The 22602-nt window shown below is 39.2% G+C and overlaps 1 protein-coding gene across 1 annotated transcript; it reads left to right on the top strand.

Annotated features, from left to right (window-relative positions):
* Positions 1–705: 705 nt before the first annotated feature.
* cmtr1 (cap methyltransferase 1) lies at positions 706–22482 on the top strand. Its single transcript, XM_057823652.1, has 25 exons — positions 706–877; positions 1312–1410; positions 1491–1639; positions 1706–1876; positions 1943–2101; positions 2166–2258; positions 2331–2402; positions 4347–4441; positions 5561–5633; positions 5700–5898; positions 5954–6072; positions 6156–6252; positions 8418–8550; positions 12102–12281; positions 15573–15629; positions 15698–15755; positions 15829–15897; positions 15971–16102; positions 17715–17840; positions 17907–17998; positions 20166–20234; positions 20418–20465; positions 20596–20708; positions 20780–20888; positions 21317–22482. Exons 2-25 carry the CDS (start codon positions 1317–1319, stop codon positions 21471–21473), a joined length of 2664 nt encoding a protein of 887 aa, XP_057679635.1. The 5' UTR covers positions 706–877; positions 1312–1316; the 3' UTR covers positions 21474–22482.
* Positions 22483–22602: the final 120 nt, after the last annotated feature.

The following is a 22602-nucleotide window of genomic DNA, read 5'->3' as shown; positions in this document are numbered from 1 at the left end:
TCACCATTGGAAATGAATGGAACTACGTACATGGCAATGGCATCCCATAAGAAATGAATGGGAAAGTTTTTAGCGAATTTGGGGGGAAACCTTAGGTTTTTTGGCAAATTCTGAATACAACTTTTATGCCCCTTACCTTCTTGAATTTTTTGATGTATGATTTATGTGAATTGGACAAAAGTTGTAGAGCCAGATACATTTTAAAATAAATACTTTTTTTTTCTTTCTCCCATAAAAAACAAAACAAAAAACGCACTTTGGCACGAACAGTAATTTTTGGGGGGTCATTCGAAAGATTCCTTGCATTGCACAAGAATTCCGGTCATTTTGGTATTCGAACGGTGTTGATGGGCCAAACGGTTTGGGCTGTGCAATGCGCCGAAAAAACACCATTAAAAAATGGAATGACATGGATGGTTACTTTTGCATTACATGCAAAGCTACCATCAATGAAAAGGAGTTTTAAGAAGAAGAATTGAGATTTAAAAAAAAAAAAAAAAAAAAAAAAAAAAATCTCAATTCTTGCTTTGTAAAAGTACTGTCTGTGATAAGGAGATGAATAACCAGTGGTATTGATATTTTATATTGTAAATTCAAATTTGTGCATATGAAATTTAAACCGCAGTAAAATAAAATTAATAAATCCAGTTGTTTTTTATACAGGCAGCCTCGCCACTTCTCATACGTCATCATCCCGCGACCAGCGCATGCCGTGCGAAAAAGGACCTCGTCACAAAACAAAACAGGCTGTGACTTCTGTGTGAAACAACGACTATTTTTGCACTAATAGTCACGAAAAAGCTATTTTTAAATCTCCGTTTATTGCGGAATATTCACTCCCTATCGTCGAGCAAGCGACGCAATTACGCCTGACAAGGTAAAAAAAAAAAAAAAACAAGTTAGCTTTTTACGCTAAGTAGCTAACAGCTCAATTTACGCGGGTTCAATTTACAGCTAAAATAAACTAGTAATACATCTCTCAAGTATATTTTATATTCATATACATTCTGGCGTTTAAATATAGAAACATGACGCATAATTTTGTGTTGGCTTGTTTTCATCGGCAGAAAAAACGAATAACACAAGTAAGTACTAAAATTACAGTGTACAATAACAGTGTTAAATACAATTACACACTTATGTAAAATAGAGTTTCAATGGTATATTTCTGGGATTCAAACCATTTAAAGCAAAGACATTTAAAAAACAATGATCTTGATAGCACATGCATGGATACTGTGATTGTTAGCTAGCACTTCCATTTATTCAAGTTTAGTTTTAAATAATAATACTCTATTTATAAATTATCAGCTATTATGATGAAAAGAGCTGACGCCACTCACTTGCTGGGTGTGAAGAGGAAACTTGAGGACAGCAGCTCAGATGAAGACTCCAAATTGTCCAGACAAGGTGAACTCGTCATGTCCGTCCAATTAGCCCTCGGTGTCTTTTTGGCCTTACTGTAAAACTGCCATTGTTCTCCTGTCCAGACTCCAGCCAGAATGAATCTCTGAGCGACCAAGAAGAACCCCGAGCCGGATTCTCCATGCCGTCCGTTTTAGTCCACGGCAGGGACACGGACTCTTCCCCGAAGGGCTCCAAGTTCTCCATGTATAACAGCGTCTCACAAAAACACACGGTAACCTCTTCGATGACACTTTTTGTAAAGAGGAATTGAATTAAAGCCCGAATTGTTTCCACGTAGGCAAAATTGGGCTTCGGTGAGGGCGACAGCCTCGGACAGAGTCGCAGGGAGATAGTGGAGGTGTCCACTCAGCGAGCCGAAGTCTCTTCGCCGGTCCATGGCAGGGACACGGATTCACCCCCGAAGGACTCAAAGTTCTCCATGTATAACAGTGTCTCACAAAAGCTCATGGTAATCTATTTAATGTCACTCTTTGTAAAGAGGAATTGAATTGTGACCTGGAATGTTCTTTCGTAGGCAAAAATGGGCTTCCGCGAGGGGGACGGTCTCGGCAAATTTGGCCAGGGTCGCAGGGAGATTGTGGAGGCGTCCACTCAGCGGGGGAGGCGGGGTCTCGGTTTAACTCTACAGGGATTTCAAGGGGAGCTCAATGTTGACTGGCGAGATGAACCTGAGGTACGCCAGTGTTGATTTTTTTGCTGCCAATCAAGAGTTAAATTGTGTGTGGGTGTGTGTGTAGCCCAGCGCCACAGAGAAAGTAGACTGGTTCCCAGAATGCACCACAGAAATTCCTGACGCGGAGGAACTGCGGGACTGGATGACAGTAGGGCCAGTAAGTACTTAAAAATAGGATTTTGAGTATTTTTGTTTTTATTCTACGTCATTATGATTTTTGTTTTCTCAGAGAAAAATGAAGATCGAAGATGAAACTGAGTTCTGCACCGAAGACCTTTTGCACACTCTTCTCAGGTGCAAGGTGAGCTGAGTCTGTTCTAGTTGGCCTTAACTCATTGGCTGCCATTGACAGCGGTAGACATCCACCAGGGTGGGTGGAGAAGCCAAAAATTTTACCCAAGAACAGCACCAAACAAAAGTTCCAACATCATCACCTTGTCAAGGGTCAAGAATTCGCAATGGGCAAGGTGATGATGATGGAACTTTTGTTTGGTGCTGTTCCATTGAGATTTACAAAGTTGACTGATGAAGAAAACATACAAATTCCCTCAGTCCTTGATGATATGGGGCTGCGTGTCAGGCAAAGGCGCTGCGGAGATGGCTGTGGTTAAATCTTCAATAAATGCAAAAGTTTACATTGAAATTTTAGACAGCTTTCTTATCCCTTCAATTGAAAATATGTCATTTTCCAAGCTGACAATGCATCATGTCACAGAGCTAAACTTGTTAAAGCATTCCTTGGAGAAAGACTCATTTAGTGAATGTCATGGACTGCAAATACAGGGGCAAATAAGTAGTCAACCACTAATTGTGCAAGTTCTCCCACTTGAAAATATTAGAGGCCTGTAATTGTCAACATGGGTAAACCTCAACCATGTGAGACGGAATGTGGAAAAAAAAACTGAAAATCACATTGTTTGATTTTTAAGGAATTTATTTGCAAATCATGGTGGAAAATAAGCATTTGGTCAATACCAAATGTTCATCTCAATACTTTTTTATGTACCCTTTGTTGGCAATAATGGAGGCCAAACGTTTTCTGTAACTCTTCACAAGCTTTTCACACACTGTTGCTGGTATTTTGGCCCATTCGTCCATGCAGATCTCCTAGAGCAGGGATGTTTTGGGGATGTCTTTGGGCTACACGGACTTTCAACTCCCTCCACAGATTTTATTGAGATCTGGAGACTGGCTAAGCCACTCCAGGACCTTGAAATTCATTCTTTCCTTTACACAGATCAGTCGTCCTGGTCCCTTTGCAGAAAAACAGCCCCAACGCATGATGTTTCCACCCTCATGCTTCACAGTGGGTATGGTGTTCTTCTGATGCATTTCATTGTTCTTTCTCCTCCAAACAAGAGAACCTGTGTTTCTACCAAAAAGTTCTATTTTGGTTTCATCTGACCATAACGCATTCTCCCAGTCCTCTTCTGGATCATACAAATTCTCTCTAGCGAACTGCAGACAGGCCTGGACGTGTACTTTCTTCAGCAGCGGGACACGTCTGGCAGTGCAGGATTTGAGTCCCTGGCGGCGCATTGTGTTACTGATAGTAGCCTTTGTTACTGTGGTCCAAACTCTCTGTAGGTCATTCACTAGGTCCCACCGTGTGGTGCTGGGATTTTTGCTCACTGTTCTTGTTATCATTTTGACGCCACGGGGTGAGATCTTGCATGGAGCCCCAGATCGAGGGAGATTATCAGTGGTCTTGTATGTCTTACATTTTCCAATAATTGCTCCCACAGTTGATTTCTTTACACCAAGCGTTTTACCAATTGCAGATTCAGTCTTCCCAACCTGGTGCAGGGCTACAATTTTGTCTCTGGTGTCCTTCGACAACTCTTTTGGTCTTGGCCATAGTGGAGTTTGGAGTGTGACTGACTAGGGATGTGGACAGGTGTCTTTTATACCGATAATGAGTTAAAACAGGTGCCATTAATACAGGTATCGAATGGAGCCTCGTTAGACCTCGTTAGAAGAAGTTAGACCTCTTTGACAGCCAGAAATCTTGGTTGTTTGTACGTGACCAAATACTTATTTTCCACTTTAATTTGGAAATAAATTCTTTAAAAATCAAACAATGTGATTTTCTGTTTTTTTTTTTCCACATTCTGTCTCTCATGGTTGGAGTTTGACAATTACAGGCCTCTCTAATCTTTTCAAGTAGAAGAACTTGCACAATTGGTGGTTGACTAAATACTTATTTGCCCCACTGTATCTTCTGTCTCTATGCGCCGCCTTTTAGACGGTGTTCGACAACCTGGAACGCGAGGAGATGAGGCGAGCGCGTACTCGTTCCAACCCTTACGAGACCATCCGAGGAGGGATCTTCCTCAACAGGTGGATGCAAAAACTCACATTTTTGCATACCGTATTTTTCGGACTACAAGTCGCTCCTGAGTATAAGTCGATCCAGCCATAAAATGCCCAACGGAGAGAAAAAAAACTTATACAAGTCGCACCGGAGTATAAGTCGAATTTTTGGGGGAAATTTACTTGATAAAATCCAACACATAGAACAGACATGTCATCTTGAAAGGCAATTTAATATAAAAATACAATAGAGAACAACATGCTAAATAAATGTACAGTGTACAGTGCATGAACAACGAAATGTGAATATACTGTCCTACGCTACGGCCTGTCCTGGCTATACAGCGAACTCCCAAAAGACAATGCTGGACGTCCGTATAATTTGCTGACTCAATTTGGTCCTCGATAGAAAACAGGTTCGCATCAACGTAAATAAATGATAATCAGGTACTATTAGTAATAAGTAACAGGTTAGCATGCGTTCGCTATCATTAGCACATCGTTCAAACAACCACACAGCTGGCTCTAAGTGTCCGATCGCGGGTGGAAAACACACAGCAACAACAGAAAAGATGATACACGCAGGCGTTGCCTCTGTAGAGATGATTTAAAAACATAAACAATGAAAGTAGGTTCGCATCCGTCTATTCTCTCTAGCTAACTCGCCCACTCAGAGCTACGTAGCTGTCCATCTTCTTCTGCCGTGTCACGTAAACAAGTGCGAGTGTGCCCTCACGTGGGCGTGAAAGCGCCACAAACTAAATGCATCCATTTCAAGATAAAAAAGTCAATAATACAATTGAACATACACTGCCATAGGCAGAACGCGAACGTGGCCATAGCTATAAAGAGTTATTCAGATAACTATAGCATAAGAACATGCTAACAACTTTACAAAACCATCAGTGTCACTGCAAAACACCAAAATAACATGTGAAATTATATCATAATGTGTTAATAATTCCACACATAAGTCGCTCCTGAGTATAAGTCGCACCCCCAGCCAAAATATGAAAAAAAACGCGACTTATAGTCCGAAAAATACGGTAATTATTTTGAAGTAACGCTACTCTTACTTGAGTACAATTTGTGGCTACTCTGATTACAAGTGACATCACAATAACATCTTCTGTTCGTCATATCTAGAGCAGCTATGAAAATGGCCAACATGGACTACTGCTTCGACCACATGTTTACTGACCCAAAAGCTCCAGATGGGGTGAGTACGCACACGCGACAGTGTTTTCCGCATCAAACTAATGTCCCTTCTTATCTCCCATGTTAGAAACCGTTAACCCACGACAACACCAGCGAGCTTCTGTACTTCGGCGACGTGTGCGCGGGGCCCGGCGGCTTCTCAGAGTACATCCTGTGGAAGAGACGCTGGCACGCCAAAGGCTTCGGCATGACGCTGAAGGGGCCGTGTGACTTTAAACTGGAAGACTTTTACGCCGCGCCTAGCGAGCTGTTTGAGCCTTACTACGGTACTGACTCTATTGTTGCATGGCGTCCCCAGTTTTTTACTTTTACCTGTCGCAGGTGAAGGAGGCATAGACGGCGACGGTGACATTTCCCAGCCGGAAAACGTGACAGCCTTCCGGAACTTTATATTAGACAGCACTGAGGGGAGGGGGTTACACTTCCTCATGGCGGATGGGGTGAGTACAAGGACAATGATTCCAAACATTTTGGAGAGAATTTTGAAAGGGAACGTGTTGTTTTTTTGTATTTGTGATGGCAGGGATTTTCCGTAGAAGGTCAGGAAAACCTTCAGGAGATTGTGACCAAACAGCTGCTGCTCTGCCAGTTCCTTACTGCTCTATCAACAATCAGGACAGGTCCATCCACCTTGTTTAATTTGAAAATATTAGCATTACCCATTTGCTGATACTCATAGTTTTGGACTGAGTTACTGGACAAAGATAACCTACAGTGGTTTGAAAAAGTATCTGAACCTTTTAGAATTACTCACTTTTCTGCATAAAATCACCATCAAATGTGAAATCTGATCTTTGTCAAAATCACACAGATGAAAAAAGTGTCTGCTTTAACTAAAGCCACTAAAACATTTATAGGTTTTCATATTTTAATGAGGATAGTATGCAAACAATGACAGAAGGTGGAAAAATAAGTAAGTGAACCATCACATTTAAATATTTTGTGCCTCAACCAGACGCTTCCTGTAGCTGCAGATCAGTCTGACACATCGATCAGAACTAATCATGGCCCATTCTTCTCTACAAAACAGCTGTAGTTCAGTCAGATTCCTGGGAGGTCTGGCATGAATCGCTGCCTTTAGGTCAAGCCACAGTATCTCAATTGGGGTTTAAGTTTGGATTTTGACTTGGCCACTCCAGAACGTGTATTTTGTTCTTCTGAAACCATTCTGAAGTGGATTTACGTCTGTGTTTTGAATCATTCTTTTTGCAGCATCCATCCTCTTTTTGGCTTCAACTGTCTGACAGACAGCCTCAGGTTTTCCTGCTAAACATCCTGATAAACTTTTTGAATTTATTCTTCCATTAATGATTGCAAGATGTCCAGGCCCTGAGGAAGCAAAACAGCCCTAAATCATGATACTCCCTCCACCATGCTTTAAAATTATTTTTGTTATTATTATTTTATTTTTCCCCAATTTTTTAAATTGATTAAAATGGGATTAATTAGATTAAGATCATAATTATTGATTCATTTTTTTATCACTTGACAATTTGACTGCACTAAAACTATATACAGTGGTACCTCTACATACAATCGCTTCGACACACGAACTTTTCGACATCCGACGTATAATTTGACTCGCCATTTGTTTCTACATCCGACGACATGCTCGAAATACGACGACAATGGCAGCACCGCAGACGAATGCACGGCGGATTTTCTTGTGTGACAAATCAACACAGGTTTCAGAAAAGGTTGGTACAGGTGGTGAAACAAGGAAAAAGTTGATGCTTACCTTCGAAATGAAGATGCAAATGACAGAAAAATATGAGCGTGGGGTGGGCATCCGTGAAATGGCTCAACAATACATCTCCACGGTCCTCCTCCGACCATCGTTCGCCAGTCTTTATAAATTAAGCTGACAATTCTTATTGTCTCCAAAGAAATCGCCAGCTTCGCCACGTTTTCATCATTTCTTTTACAACTTATTCAACACAAAACGCCTGCTGTCTGCCGCAATTGATGGTGTTCTCAAGAGAACATTCAAAGTGAAAGTGAAACTCAAGCTCACCGGTCTGTCTCTGGCACGTGAGCCCCGCGGTGCGTTCAGGTACACAAAAAAACGTCCGCCTTATTAGAACCCGATTCGTTACACTATTACAGGAATTATTATTATTCTTTTTATTACATTATTCCAATTTTGATTTATAATTTATTTGTTTTGCTACGTGTAATTGCCATTTGTAATAGCACCAGCAGTATTTTTTAAGGATTTAGTGCAGGTTTTTGGGCTGTGGAACGAATTAATGGAATTATAATGTATTCCTATGGGAAAATCCTGCTCGACATACGACCATTTCGACTTACAAACAAGGTCCTGGAACGGATTAACTTCGTATGTAGAGGTACCACTGTAGTAAATAAAAATGACCTCCAATTAATAGGGCTTTTTAAAAAAAAAAGCAAATTTAGGTGAGATTAAAAATAAGATTAATTCGATTAAATCAATCCAGATCACAATTTTTAGTTTTTTTTTGTTTTTGTTTTAATTACTTGACAGCAGCTCCAATATGAAATTGAATAAATTTAGGGCATCTTAATCCATTTCTATGTGATATTAAAATAAGATTAATTAGATTTAAAAATTAAAATCATTTTTTTAAATATCTTGACAGTACCACCACTTGCATTCATCCATTTTCGATTCATTTATCCTCACGAGGGCCGCGGGGTGCTGGAGCCTATCCCAGCTAACTGAGAAGTAGGCAGGGTGCACCCTGAATCGGTGGCTAATGCGAGCACCCGTATTGGCCCAATACAATTTGATGTTTCTATCTTCCAGGTGGCCATTTTGTGTGTAAAACCTTCGATCTCTTCACACCTTTCAGCGTGGGTTTAGTTTACTTGCTCTACCTCTGCTTTGACCGCGTCTCGCTCTTCAAACCCGTGACCAGTCGGCCTGCCAACTCCGAGAGGTGAGCTTGCTGCTAAAATAATGTTTTTTGATTAATATGTGCATTTTTTTTTAATTACCAAAAACATTGTTTCAATATAGATATATACTTACACAAATGTGGTTCTGAACACAAACCGTAAATTTCTGACTATAAGGCGCAGCTGTCCTCACTGTATTATGGAATATTTACACCAAAAGATATTAACCGGTAACACTTATTTGACAGCGGCATCATAAGACTGTCATAAGACCACATGAACCACCATGAAACTTTGAACCAATGGGCTGCAAAGTTTCATTGCTTCAAGAAGCTTCATTTGGCCATCACTGCTCTCATATGTGTGGGACAGTCAACCTCTGCTGCCACCTGCTGTCAACACTGTTGTCGTCCAACATGCCTCCTAGCATGCATTGCAGTGCTACAGATGTAAATAACAATCAGAATTCATGTTTTATGCCCATTTTTTCTTCAGTTACTGTTCCAATTGTTTCATTATTTTGTAGTTATGGTATTTAGTAACGTTTTATTTGACATTGGCACCATAAGACTGTCATCAGACCATCATAATTATGACATGACACCACCATGGGCATCAATAAATGCTTATGACTAGGGTTGTTCCGATCATGTTTTTTTGCTCCCGATCCGATTGTATTAGTTTGAGTATCTGCCGTTCCCGATATTTCCCGATCCGATTGCTTTTTCTGCTCCTGATTCAATTCCAATCATTCCCGATAATTTTTCCCGATCATATACATTTGGCAATGCATGAAGAAAAAAATGAATAAAACTCGGACGAATATATACATTCAACATACAGTACATAAGTACTGTATTTGTTTGTTATGACAATAAATCCTCAAGATGGCATTTACATTATTAACATTCTTTCTGTGAGAGGGATCCACGGATAGAAAGACTTGTAATTCTTAAAGGACAAATGTGACTTTGTATATTGTGACTAAATATTGCCATCTAGTGTATTTGTTGAGCTATCAGTAAATGATACTGTAGCCATGCCCAAATGCATGATGGGAAGTGGAACCATGACTGTGCGTAATGCTACCAATTGATATATCTTCTCTGCGTTGGGAAATAACATAGGGTGTTAAGAAAAAGATCAATTACTACCTTGCTTCCCCACGTTGCTTCCCTCGATAATTCTAATCATAGGGAGAGGGATTTACTCTACTCATTTTACGCTGCCTTTTAGCTCTCTATATAGGTAAAACGGCGCCATTACAGATTGAGTGCGACAATATGTGAGTGGGTCGTGCAGCGCATGCATTAATGCATTAATTAATTTTAACGTGATACATTTTTTAAAAAAATTAATTACCGCCATTATCGGAATAAATTTGATAACCCTACCTTAAGCCAAAACTAAAGACTCTGGATGAGTGTAACATATTATGTATGTAACAATTAGCGATTAGAAAACGATTTAATTTAAAAAAAAAAAAAAAAAAAAAAAATATATATATATATATATATATATATATATATATATATATATATATATATATTAAAAAAAGGCATGTCCGATATTTTTGTGCCAATTCCGATACTTTGAAAAGGACGTGATCGGACCCGATCGATGGGGATGCCGATCGATTGGCATCGGGAGGTCTCTACTTATAACAGATGTCATTAACTGTCATCTGGCAAATGATGTCACTAACTCCATTTTATGTCCAGCTCGGATATTTTACATCCATTCAAAAGTGAGATAATTTGCCAGATGACACAAAATGAGATCTGTCATAAGCATCGTGTCATGTCATAATTATGATGGTCTTAAGGCAGTCTTATGACGCAGCTGTCAAAGTGTTACCTATTAACCCAAATAAATCAACAAATAAGCAGCACTGGACTATAAGCCGCAGGATTCAAAATAAGGGGGAAAAAGTAGCAGTTTATAGTCCAAAAATTAGTGTACTTCTATGTTCACTTGTACTGTAAATACTCATAGTAGAATTTTCAACTCGATGTTGATACTCAAATTACTCAACATACTCAATACCATTTTTGATTCTACATCAGTTAAGGCCGTTTCAAATTAGCGGCAGCCTGGTGTGAAGGGTTTACGGCAACCCATTCATTGTGTATGTGGGAGGGGACTTCTCAGCGAAAGTGGGTGGTGGGTTGTGCAGAGCGGCAAGTTTGAATGAATTTATGCCGAGAGGCGGGTCCCAAATTAGATTGCTTTATTTTCAGAGCACCGCCGCGCTGATTTCAACAACGCATCCCATTTGCAGAAGGGCAGGCTTACCTAGATCTGTGCTATCAGGCTGTTTCGGCGGAAGGATGTTCACAAACCAATGACAAAACCTTGTTAAAGTTTCGCGAGCTTTGGGACACTCAAAAAATGACTCTCATACGTCTCCTAGGTAAGCTAAATGGTATCACGATGTTCGTTTTTGTGGACATGTAGTTCATGAACAACAAGAAAAAAACTATTCAACTTCGCACCGAAACTAATAAAACTCTTTAAACGGCTATTATAATGCCCCCCCTACTCCTTGAAATAGGAAAAGTCACTGTTTTCTTGTGCAACAATGAAAAATAAATGCATTGGCGCTTGGGACTACAGTAAATATGCTTGCCGCTTTTCACTTCCTGACAGCGTCTACGCCAGGCTACATGGCTCCTCCTGTTTTGCGCTTGCCGTGAACCGCTGTTCACACTGGGCTGACGCTAGTGTGAAAACACTAGTGGACTTTTGCGATGCAAGTTTGCCAATTGCATAACAAAAGTCCACTATCTTAAATGCTATATAATGCTAATGTTTACCAGATGGTTTCTGGTGTGCACCAGATTGCTTAAATTTAATTTTATTTCTGTTGATGTTCCTTTAGTGGCTCTGTAAAAATCTACAAAAAAGTGAAACAAAACCATCAGAAAGTAGAGTACAATAGAATAACCCTTTATTATAATTATATAGTTGTACAACGCAATTGCGGGGCATCTCCCTTTACAGTGCAGGATAAGTTAAAATCTCAAAAGTGACTCGCAAGTATAAAATCTAAATAAATATGAGTATAAAATGGGTATGAGACAGTCGTATGTTGCAAATATTCGAAGTGAAGAAGCAGCAGTTTGACAGTGCAGGCACTGAATAGTGCACGTTAATATTGCACGTAAGTAAGTATTGCACATAGAATATGTGTGAATAGAAGTAAGGTAGCAGCAATGACCCAAAAAGTCACCCAAAATGTACAGGAAGTGACCCAAAATAACTCCTCGCCTCCCATTGACAACAGTAGACATTCAATTCATTTAAATTGCAAAGTCTGGCTGTGAATGCACATCTTTCGGTGCCATTTACAGCGCAAGACGTCCAAATCAATTCGACTGGGAGAAGGTGAATGAACATTTGTTCTGCTGTTAATAGCAGCTAACGAGTTCACAAGGAAAATTAGAAAATATCTTCCATTATTATCAAGAGTAATGCAAAATCAAAATTTACCCTTATGACAACAAATTTCCGGCGACCTATGGCATTGCAAACACAAACAACAGAAAATTGATACTTTTGAAAACCTTGGCGGGAAACCATTTTTTGGCAGGTACGTGGTATGCCGAGGTTTAAAACCAGGCTCGGACGCGGTAAGGGAGTACATGTTCCGTGTCAATTTGAGGCTCAAGCAACTGCGGGACACGGAAAAGGACGTAACAGATGTGGTCCCTCTCAGCATCATCAAGGAGGACACTGACTTCTACCACTTTATGGTCAACTCCAATGAGAGGTAAGTCCTTGAGGGCAAATGATAAAAAGTCAGTTACTGGTTCATAAGCAGAGGTGGGTAGAAAAGCCCATATTTTACCCAAAAGTAGTCATCCAAAAAATGTACCCAAGTACAAGTAATCTTAGGACTTCCGACAGCAAGCTTGAGTGTACTGCAAGCATGGTGTTGTAAAACTACTTAGAAGTAGATTTTTCTCCAAAAAGTTACTCAAGTAAATGTAACGGAGTAAGTAGGGGTGTGACAAAATATCGAAATGGTGCTATGTCGTGATACTTTGTATCCCAAAAGGTTATCGATATGCTCCTACCAAGAATCGAGATATCGTTTTAAAAAGGCGTCAATGTCCTAAAAATAGGGACCAACAAGTTGCTACCAAAATCTTCCACCGTAATAGTGTCTCAGGTAACTAAGGCTGCCATTGACGGTGCTCGACGCCCAATCTATTTCGACTGGGAACGTTCGTTCATTCGAAATAGGGCTGCAGCTATCGATTAATTTAGTAGTCGATTAATCGATGAACTATTTAGTTTGAAGATTCGAGTAATCGGATAAGGAACATAAAAAATTATACCTGAGCTGAGCCTTATATATATATATATATATATATACAGTGGGGAGAACAAATATTTGATACACTGCCAATGAAAAAACCCATTGGCAGTGTATCAAATACTTGTTCTCCCCACTGTATATACATATATATATATATATATATATATATATATACACACACATATATGTATATATATACACATATATATACATACATATATATATATATATATATATATACATACATATATATGTACGTATACGTATATATGTACGTATATATATGTATATGTATATATGTACGTGTATATATATACACATATATATATATGAACATATATATATATGAACATATATATATATGTATATGTACGTATATATACAGTGGGGAGAACAAGTATTTGATACACGGTCAATGGGAAAACCCATTATATATTATATATATATTAGGGCTGCAGCTATCGAATATTTTAGTAATCGAGTAATCGACTGAAAATTCTATCGATTAATCGAGTAATCGGATAAAACAAATATATTTTTAGGTGAAGAGCAATTATAGATATACATGAGAAAACAAGACATTTTATCATTTTCAGTCAATCAATGTCTTTATTTTTTATGTATATTGTTGAAAACAGCCAACAATTGCATCTCAGATGTAACTAGAATAAAAAAAAAGACTAATTCACTGCTTTCACTCAAAAAACCTTTAGATCTTATTTAAAATATATACATATATATATATATACACACACCTAAAAATGCCTTTACGCTTGATAACACACATCACTTAAAAGTTAGGATTTTTTTCCCATGTTTTTCAATTGAATTTCTATTTGTGTCAAGCCATTTTTAAGTTCTAGTTCAGTTTTAAGTTAGTCTAAACTGTAAGTCCTGATAGGATTTTTAGTTTTTGCACTGTTCAAAATAAATGTATGATACAGGCTATATTGGAGCACATTAGGGACTAGTGCTATTTGGTGTTTTATAAAGCAATGACGACTGAGCTAAAATTGATAGTTAGCATTATTGAGTTTTTATTTGACACCCTCATCACTCCACAACGCTATGTTATGTTAAAGCCTGTATGTAAGACACGTTAGCCACACATCGAAAGTGGTCTTAATTAATTGAAACCTAGCCCTCCGCAGGGCTAACGTAAGATGAGCTAGTAGTGACAGTAACGTTAATCTTATATATTAGCGCTTAGCGCTCTTTATTAGCGCTTAGCGCTCTACTGCTTTAAGATGGCGGCTGTTTGCTAACGCTGCCCAGACGCGGCCTAGTCTGTCAATATGCATCTAGTTCAACATACATGTGATCTCTATGAGACTCTTCAGACGCTAGCTGCAACTAACGTAGCATGTGCGGGCTATTATTTAGCAACGTCGGCGTCGTTTGTAGCGGTTGTCGGCTGCAGTAAGTTTTTTTTTTGCTTCTTCCTCTACGCACGTGACATCGGCGCGTTGTCCCGCATTAAAAGTAGTCCGAGCAAAACGTGATGCTTAGAGCTGTCAAAATAAACGATTACTCGAGGTGAATAAAATTACTTGGATCAGTTTTTAAACTCGAGTTACTCGAGTTGCTCGAGTATTCGTTTCAGCTCTAATATATATATATATATATATATATATATGTACGTATATATGTATATATGTATATGTAGGTATATATATGTGTGTATATATACATATATGTATGTATGTATGTATATGTATATATATATATATATATATATATATATATATATATATATATATATATATATATATATATATATACACACGTATGTATGTATATATACAGTGGGGAGAACAAGTATTTGATACACTGCCAATGGGAAAACCTATTGGCAGTGTATCAAATACTTGTTCTCCCCACTGTATACATATACGTATGTATGTATATGTATATGTGTATATATATATATATATATATATATATATGTATATGTAAATTTAAAGCAGAGGATCTATGTACAATAAAAGAACAATTGGCTAACTTAGCAAAAGTCCGCTAGCTTAAATGCTATAAAAATGCTAACGCTTTTTGACAATGCTCTTAACAAATGGCTGACACACATATTCCCACAAAAAATGGCTAAATATACCTTTAAACTAAAATACGAATGCATTCAAAAAAATCATTAGCTCAAACAAAACTTAGCTTATGTTGGTCTTAACTGGGAGCAGATGGATTCAGCCATGTGAAATGAGGTAGACTAGATGGCCGTGTATCCACTCTAATCAATAAAAATAAATGCAAACACTTTCAAAACAAACCATTACAACACCACTTTAATTAAACGAATACTCGAAGTAACTGAAAATCAACAGGTAAATGACCTTAAATGGACCAAAATGACCTCATTACCTGGCATTGGCTGCCAATGACGGCCATAGACGTTCAATCCGTTTGAAGTGGGAGGGATGGCAGCGAATGAACGAATGTTCATTCGCTGCCACCCTCCCAGTTCAAATGGATTGGACGTCTACTAGTAATAAACTCATTCCAATTTGCAGCAGAAACTTGTTTTTCTGTTTATTAGTTGTTTGTAGAATATCGTAGAATGATTTCCTGACCAATGTATCGCCATATGGTCAGATCATCGTTATCGTAAGCTTTGAATTGCAAATCGTATCGTATCGTGAGGTAACAAGAGGTTCCCATTCCAAGGAGTAAGTGTAATATTTTACTACTCACGTCTGCTCATAAGTGGTCATACTTTTGTCCCTACAGTCTATGCGCCGTCCAAATCAAAGCCCTGGCCAAGATCCACGCATTTGTTTTAGACCCGTGAGTAGTTTTCGTCTCATGAACGGACGCCAGTTCGTCTTCCCAACGGACTTTGTCGCCACCCGCAGGTCGCTATCGGAACCGAGACAAGCCGACATCCGCAAGGAGTGTCTCAAGCTGTGGGGGGTGAGCGGGACTCCGGCGTTAGACCTTGCCGTGTTGACACCGTCGCCTTAACGTACTTTGCGTCTGCTCACAGGTGCCCGACAAGGCCAGGGTCACGCCGGCGTCCTCCGACCCAAGGTCCAAATTCTACGAACTGGTCAAGGTTGGTTCAGAAGTAAAAGAAACGTCGAATTCCTCTGTCGATTTGTGTTGAAATTGCCACATTTTCACTCAAGGATCCCAACGTGGAGTTGTTCAAAAGCAACGTCACAACTCTAAACTCCAGCAACATTCAAAAGCTGCGACGCGTCTTGGACTACAGGTGCATTGTGGGAGGCGGCGAGCAGATTTTCCTTCTAACGCTTGGCGTGAGTACCGACACTCGCACATGATGATCATGAATTCTGTCGTTAATGGACGGTTTAATAGGGTGGAGATGAACTTTTTGTCTGCAATTGAAGATATTTTCAGAAAAATTCTGTCCTTTAGTTAACCCTTTAACACCGAACGTGTCGGCAGCGACGCGTTTACGCATATCATCTTTGAAGCTTCGTCACACTGTAATTACATCACCCACGTGCTGCTGGTTGGTCTCGTTTGAAAGTGCGGAAGTTGATGTCCACACCAGTTTTTATTTGAAGTCAATCGGCCAAGAAAAACGAGAGATAATGTCATTTGAGTTTTATAGTTTTATTGCACTCATAAATATGCATTAAAACGCTGCATGGACCATGTATCCATCTCCATATTTCCATCATTTCTTGTCCTTTTTCAAAAGCGAAAGCAGCACAAAAGACTACTTATCCCAAGAGTCGTTGTGATGTCAGGAAGGACGAACCGAATGTGATCATTTTTAATAAATTTCCGAGCGAGGCGCCAACTATTGAAAGGGAGGCATGCGAAGCAAGCAGCGGGTGGTGTCGTGCTGAAAAATGCACAACACCAGTTGGTTTGAGCGAGCGACTTTGAAACGGGCAGAATGAATCTAAAACTACATTTAGCACAAGCTAATGCATTATTTCATTAACTCAAGGAAGAAGATGAGTCATATTTGTCGTTGTTTTCCTCTGATGAATCGGCGTCTCGGCGAGTAGAAGTGACAGTAGAGCGCAAACGGCGAAAGAGTAGGCTGTGTGACGTTGTGTGTGACGCAGCTCCGTAACCTGTTCAAGAAGAAGCTTTATTGAGTGCGCAAAAAAAAAAGAAAAGGAAAAAAAAACTTTATTGGGTCGCATGCCAGGAAATTTTGAATTGAACTACTTGTCAATATTTTTTAAAATACTTTTTTTCAATGTTATATATATTTTTTCTTCACTATAATCTTTTCATTTTTTATGTAGATGTGTGTGCGAGAAGCTTGAGTGCATGTACGTATATACTTTTGATAAGGTGATGGGTACAACACCTAACTTCACAAAGAGATATCTTCCTAACCCTTTTTGTGTTAGATGATATATATAATTTTTTTTTCTCACTATTTTGCACACTATATAGACTGTTTTGACCATAGTATGTGTAAAGGCCAAAAACGCCTATGACCATACCTGCTGTTTGTGTTGAATTGTCAAACATAAAACTATTCAATCTTATTTTTTTCTATTGAATGTTTATCCTAACAAGTTGAATAAATATTATCAAGCTTCAAAACGGTTGGTCGAGCATGTTTGGTTGTCAATGGGACGTCAACGTTACAAATGTAGAAAAAAGATTTTGGGATTTTTTTGTCTTTTTGGGTCCAAAATGTGGATTATAATTGGTCAGTGAAGAAAACAACAGTTAAGACATGAAGTTCAAGGTGTCCTGATAAAAGGGAGCCAATTTGGCCATTGTAAACAATTTTTTCTTTGAAATATAAAGGCAACATCAAATGCATGCAAATTCGGCCAAAATAGGCTTAGATGTTAAAGGGTTGAAAAACTTTCTCACTATACTTTAATAAAGTTGAAATATTGACCATTAAATGTGTGCCTTTCCATACAGAAATCTCAAATTTACACATGGGACGGCAAGATGCCTCCACGTTGGCAGAAGCTGGAGAACTTCAAGCTGGAGCTTCCCAGAGATTCTCTACTCAGCGTGGAGATTGTGCAAGAGCTGAAGGGCGAGGTAGGTTCTGCTCCCCGAGAGGATCTCACAAGTCACAACGGCTGAAACGTGCATGACTGTCCGCAGGGCAAAGCGCAGCGGCGGATCAACGCTGTCCACGTGATGGACGCGCTCATTCTCAACGGCACGGACGTGAGAGATCAGCACTTCAACAAGCGGTAAGTAAAACATCCTTGTGTTTCATTGCATTTTCCCTTGATTTCAAGTAAGGCCGTGCAATATGGCCATAAGTACTTTTCACAGTAAATTAAGCAGATTAACGTCGATAACAATAAATGACGATAAATTTGCCCAAGTGGACTGTTATATGATTTGAAAGTCTGAATCAATGCATGAAATACAACTTAACGGTTTCTCGTTGATTTATTTACCAGCTTTCAATCTAACATATTTAACACTTGTACATGCAGTGTAAAAATTTTGTATATAAAAATATCTTGTAAACAATAAGCATTCAAGTATGAACATTTATAACAGCTTGTATGACTTGAACTATCAATATGGCCACAGTGCAAAAATGTCATTGTAACACAAATGACTTAGAGCTAGAGGGGTTGAACAATACACTTTAAACAGAGGACCAAGTATCAGACAACTTATGGTTAATGGCTGCTGTGACATGATTACTCAACACAAGTGTTTACTTCAAGGTTTCAGTTTTTTTTCCCGTGCATTTTCTGAAATACACACGCACACATTAAGCTATACTACTCTAACTCTTATGCCAATGAAACATTTAAGATTTTATGATGACAGTAATGACACAATAAAGCAAGCACATACAGAAAAATAGCTGTGGGCATTAAGCGGTCATGTTATAGGCTACACTGTTAGATATAATTAATGCTGAATGCAGGCCCATCATAAAAGCTATCAGAGAAATCACACACACACACAAACCTAAAAAATAACGCGACATACTGATTGCTAGATGCAGCCCGTGCCCAATCCACCTATTAAGTTCAGCCGCTTCGACAAGGTTAGAGCCGCTGTCACAGGTGGGGGTGGCGACTTTATGGCACCACACTATGACCGTTGACTAATGCTGTACTTGAAATGCCTGTGGCCAGGCTACCAGTAGCCGTTTTACTATTAGCACTTTAACTTGTAGCGTTAGCCACTAGCGTTAGCGTACACGGCTTCCGTTTGTTTGATTTCCTGATAGCCACGTGACTTCACACGTTAGCACACTGGCTGCTTTCTTGAAGAGGAATGAGCATAGTCGAATACCACTTAGTCAAATCGGGCTGAAAAGACTTAATTTTTTTCGTTTCATTAACTCATTCACTCCCAGCCATTTTCACCGGAGCAAGGCCTTTCGCTCCCGGCCGTTTTATTGGATTTTGACTTATTTTGCAAGGCCCACAGAAAATTCTGTTCTATTGCTATATAAACATGGAACCCACCAAAGAAAGATTAGACTCACTTTTTTTCCTGCTGAAAGAAGAAAGTTCATATCTATTTCCATTCTTTAGAAATCAGCATTACAAAAATAGCTTAGTTTGAGCAATTATGCCATTTCTGATGAAAAAACAGAGAAATTGAGCTTTTTGTGAAAGCATACATTTCAAACATTGACTTTAACACAGCTATTTTCTGCTTTAGTTACATCCCAAACATCTGAATATTTTCGTTTTACAAAATAACATAAACAACAAGACAAAAAGAGCTTTTGATAGCAAAGTAACAATTTATTTACACATAACTAACTGAGATGACGCTGTTGTGACAGTGACAGCCAGGTTAACTTTTCCCTCATCGCCCTCATAAAGATGGATTTTTTTGAGTCTCTGCGGGGTCTGCTCGGCCAGAAGCACGTACTCAACGACATCGTCTGTTGCACTGGTGGTCCCGGTCGTCCAGCGCCTGGCATCCTGGGCATTCTATCGGTTGTTCTGCTCGGTCGTCCGCCGCCTGGCATCCTTCTGCCGGCGCCACGGCCGTGTGGCCCGGTCGTTCGTTGCCGTTGAATCGGGTTGCGGGTCTTACCAAATGTGCTACTGCCCTCCAGTGGCCAGTTTTATTGCTTTAAAATGGATTTTCAGCTTTATGCTTTGGAGCTCAGTTGAATCAGAACCCAGAGATGTCTCTTATGAAAAAAAAAAATGTAAAAGACGTATAGATACGTCTTTGGGACACTGAACCAATTAAAAATAGAACGTATTTATACGTTTTTGGGAGCAAATGAGTTAAAAAACGAATTCACCGACATGGTCAAAATTATGTCAATCATCCTGAACCATCTCGGTAACGGTAAATTTTCGGTAATCCGCCCAGCTCTAATCTCAAGTATGAAATCTTACAACTCTGCACATTTTCGGGCAGGATCGAGATGGCTGAGAAGTTTGTGAAGGCTGTGGCCAAACCCAGTAGACCGGACATGAACCCCATCAGGTACTTTTTCTTCCTTGATCTAACTTGCTATTACAACACTAACCCTTTCATGCACGATGTAATTCGTTGGCTCCTATTGACGGGGCTAAACATCCAATCCATTTTGACTGGTGACGAAAGAATGGTTAAAGTAGGGTTTATCAGTGAACCCTCATTTATTGTTGATTGTCTATTTCCAAACAGAGTGAAGGAGGTGTACAGGCTGGAGGAAATAGAGAAGATCTTTGTCCGGTAAGACACTCGCTTCTCTTATTGACCCTAAAAGGGACCTTTTCTTAGTGGCGCGTTGTTGTTTTTGACAGAGTAATGTGCAGACTTGTCATAACGTAACATTGTTCACGTGCTTATTTTTGTGCCTCAGACTTGAAATGAAGGTGACGAAGGGTTCAGGAGGAGTCCCACGTCCGTCCTACACGGGCCGAGATGACCGTCACTTCCTTCCCAGGGGCCTCTACATCATCAAAACCACCAACGGTGCGTCTTGTGTTAGCGTGCGTTCGTCGTTAGCACCCTTGCTAAGTGATCCTCTTTCGCCGCCTATTCAGAGCCGTGGATGATGGCGCACAGCAAGACCCACAACAAAAAGTATTTCTATAACAAGAACACCAAAGTGTCCTCCTTTGACACGCCGCCAGACGCCGCGTCACCGTTCCAGTACGTTCCGTTATCCTCACTTATGTTTTTGCCATTATTTGATACATAATAGATAATAAGATCATTTTTAAATAGGGTGCCATTTGTGTCCCTGGCATAAATTTAATTAGAGTTGGACAAAAGTTTTCTGTTCGTCCCCAGTGTCAGTGTCCACTCTGTAATGTGTCCACTCTGTTAAAGCTATATAATTTAATTTGATCATTTTAAAAGGTTTATTTGTAAGATGATTGATTTCTCATCAAGTCATGTTTGCTATTATGCTAGCAAAGCTAGGCTGAGGGCTAACTTTAGCACAAAATGTCCCCTCTGTTAGTCTCCACTCTGTCATGTCCAAATGGCACCCTATTAAAAAAAAAAAAAAAGACCCACAATTTTGAGATACACGAAAGCTTTGTTTTATTTTGATCTCGTTCACCTATTGTGGACAGCGTGTGCCACGGCGAACGTCTCTTCTGGGCGTGGGAGGGCGGAGTCATAGTGCACGACTCGCAGACGCGCGTGGACGACGAAAAGCTGTCCAAAGATGATGTGCTGGCGTTCATCCGCCACAACCACCAGCTGCGACCTTTGCACGACTGCCGTTAGCAAACGGATTTGATATTGCGAAGCTTTTTTATAACGTCATTTGTTTTTAGAATGGCATACAGGTGTAAGGTTCCTATTTTTGCGCACTTTGTACATAACAGACTTGTCATGCTGCGTTTTTTTTTTGTGTGTGTGTGTGTGTGTGTGTGTGTGTGTGTGTGTGTGTGTGTGTTTTCAGGACAGCACTGACATTATCCTATAAAAAAAGTAGGGTGTGTATTATGAAATTAAATCATGTAGCAGCATTTGTTGTTCATTTCCGTTTGTCTGAAAACTTTCCCCCCCTTTTTTTTTTTTTGGGCTAATATAATCTCAGAATCCCCTCTGTTACTGTCCTAAATGTCACGGGTAATGAAATCAATCTACAATGCATCTATTAAAGAGAAAAACATGCTATTTCTTAATGGACAAATGGATATGTTTTTTTGCACTGTCAAAATTTTTGTTCTTCCTCACACACTATGACAATATTTCACTGCAACACCTCTGTAAATAAATAAACTAGGGCTGTCAAAATTATCGCGTTAACGGGCGTTAATTAATTTTTTAAATCAATCACGTTAAAATATTTGACGCAATTAACGCAGATGCCCCGCTAAGAGAGATTTAAATGACAGTACAGTGAAACTCGTTGTGTTTTATGGAGTTTTGCCGCCCTCTGCTGGCGCTTGGGTGCGACTGATTTTATAGGCTTCAGCACCCATGAGCATTGTGTAAGTAATTATTGACATCAACAATGGCAGACTACTAGTTTATTTTTTGATTGAAAATTTTACAAATTTTATCAAAACGAAAACATTAAGAGGGGTTTTAGTATAAAATTTCTATAACTTGTTCTAACATTTTTCATTTAAGAACTACAAGTCTTTCTATCCATGGATCGCTTTAACAGAATGTTAATAATGTTAATGCCATCTTGTTGATTTATTGTTATAATAAATAAATACAGTCCCTATGTACCGTATGTTGAAAGTATATATCCATCTTGTGTCTTTCCTTTCCAACAATAATTTACAGAAAAATATGGCATATTTTATAGATGGTTTGAATTGCGATTAATTACGATTAATTAATTTTTAAGCTGTAATTAACTCGATTAAAAATGTTAATCGTTTCACAGCCCTAAAAT

The sequence above is a fragment of the Corythoichthys intestinalis genome, chromosome 19, assembly GCF_030265065.1.
Source record: "Corythoichthys intestinalis isolate RoL2023-P3 chromosome 19, ASM3026506v1, whole genome shotgun sequence".
Lineage (NCBI taxonomy): Eukaryota > Metazoa > Chordata > Actinopteri > Syngnathiformes > Syngnathidae > Corythoichthys > Corythoichthys intestinalis.
The sequence above is the reverse complement of the archived record's forward strand: the minus strand, read 5'-3'. Positions and strand labels throughout refer to the sequence as shown.

Excerpts from the sequence above, each read along its gene's own strand:
- cmtr1 (XM_057823652.1), top strand. The coding sequence starts at position 1,317 with ATGATGAAAAGAGCTGACGCCACTCACTTGCTGGGTGTGAAGAGGAAA. Across the intron at positions 5,899-5,953 it reads GCTGTTTGAGCCTTACTACG|GTGAAGGAGGCATAGACGGC; the intron begins GTACTGACTCTA and ends TACCTGTCGCAG. Across the intron at positions 8,551-12,101 it reads CGGCCTGCCAACTCCGAGAG|GTACGTGGTATGCCGAGGTT; the intron begins GTGAGCTTGCTG and ends ATTTTTTGGCAG.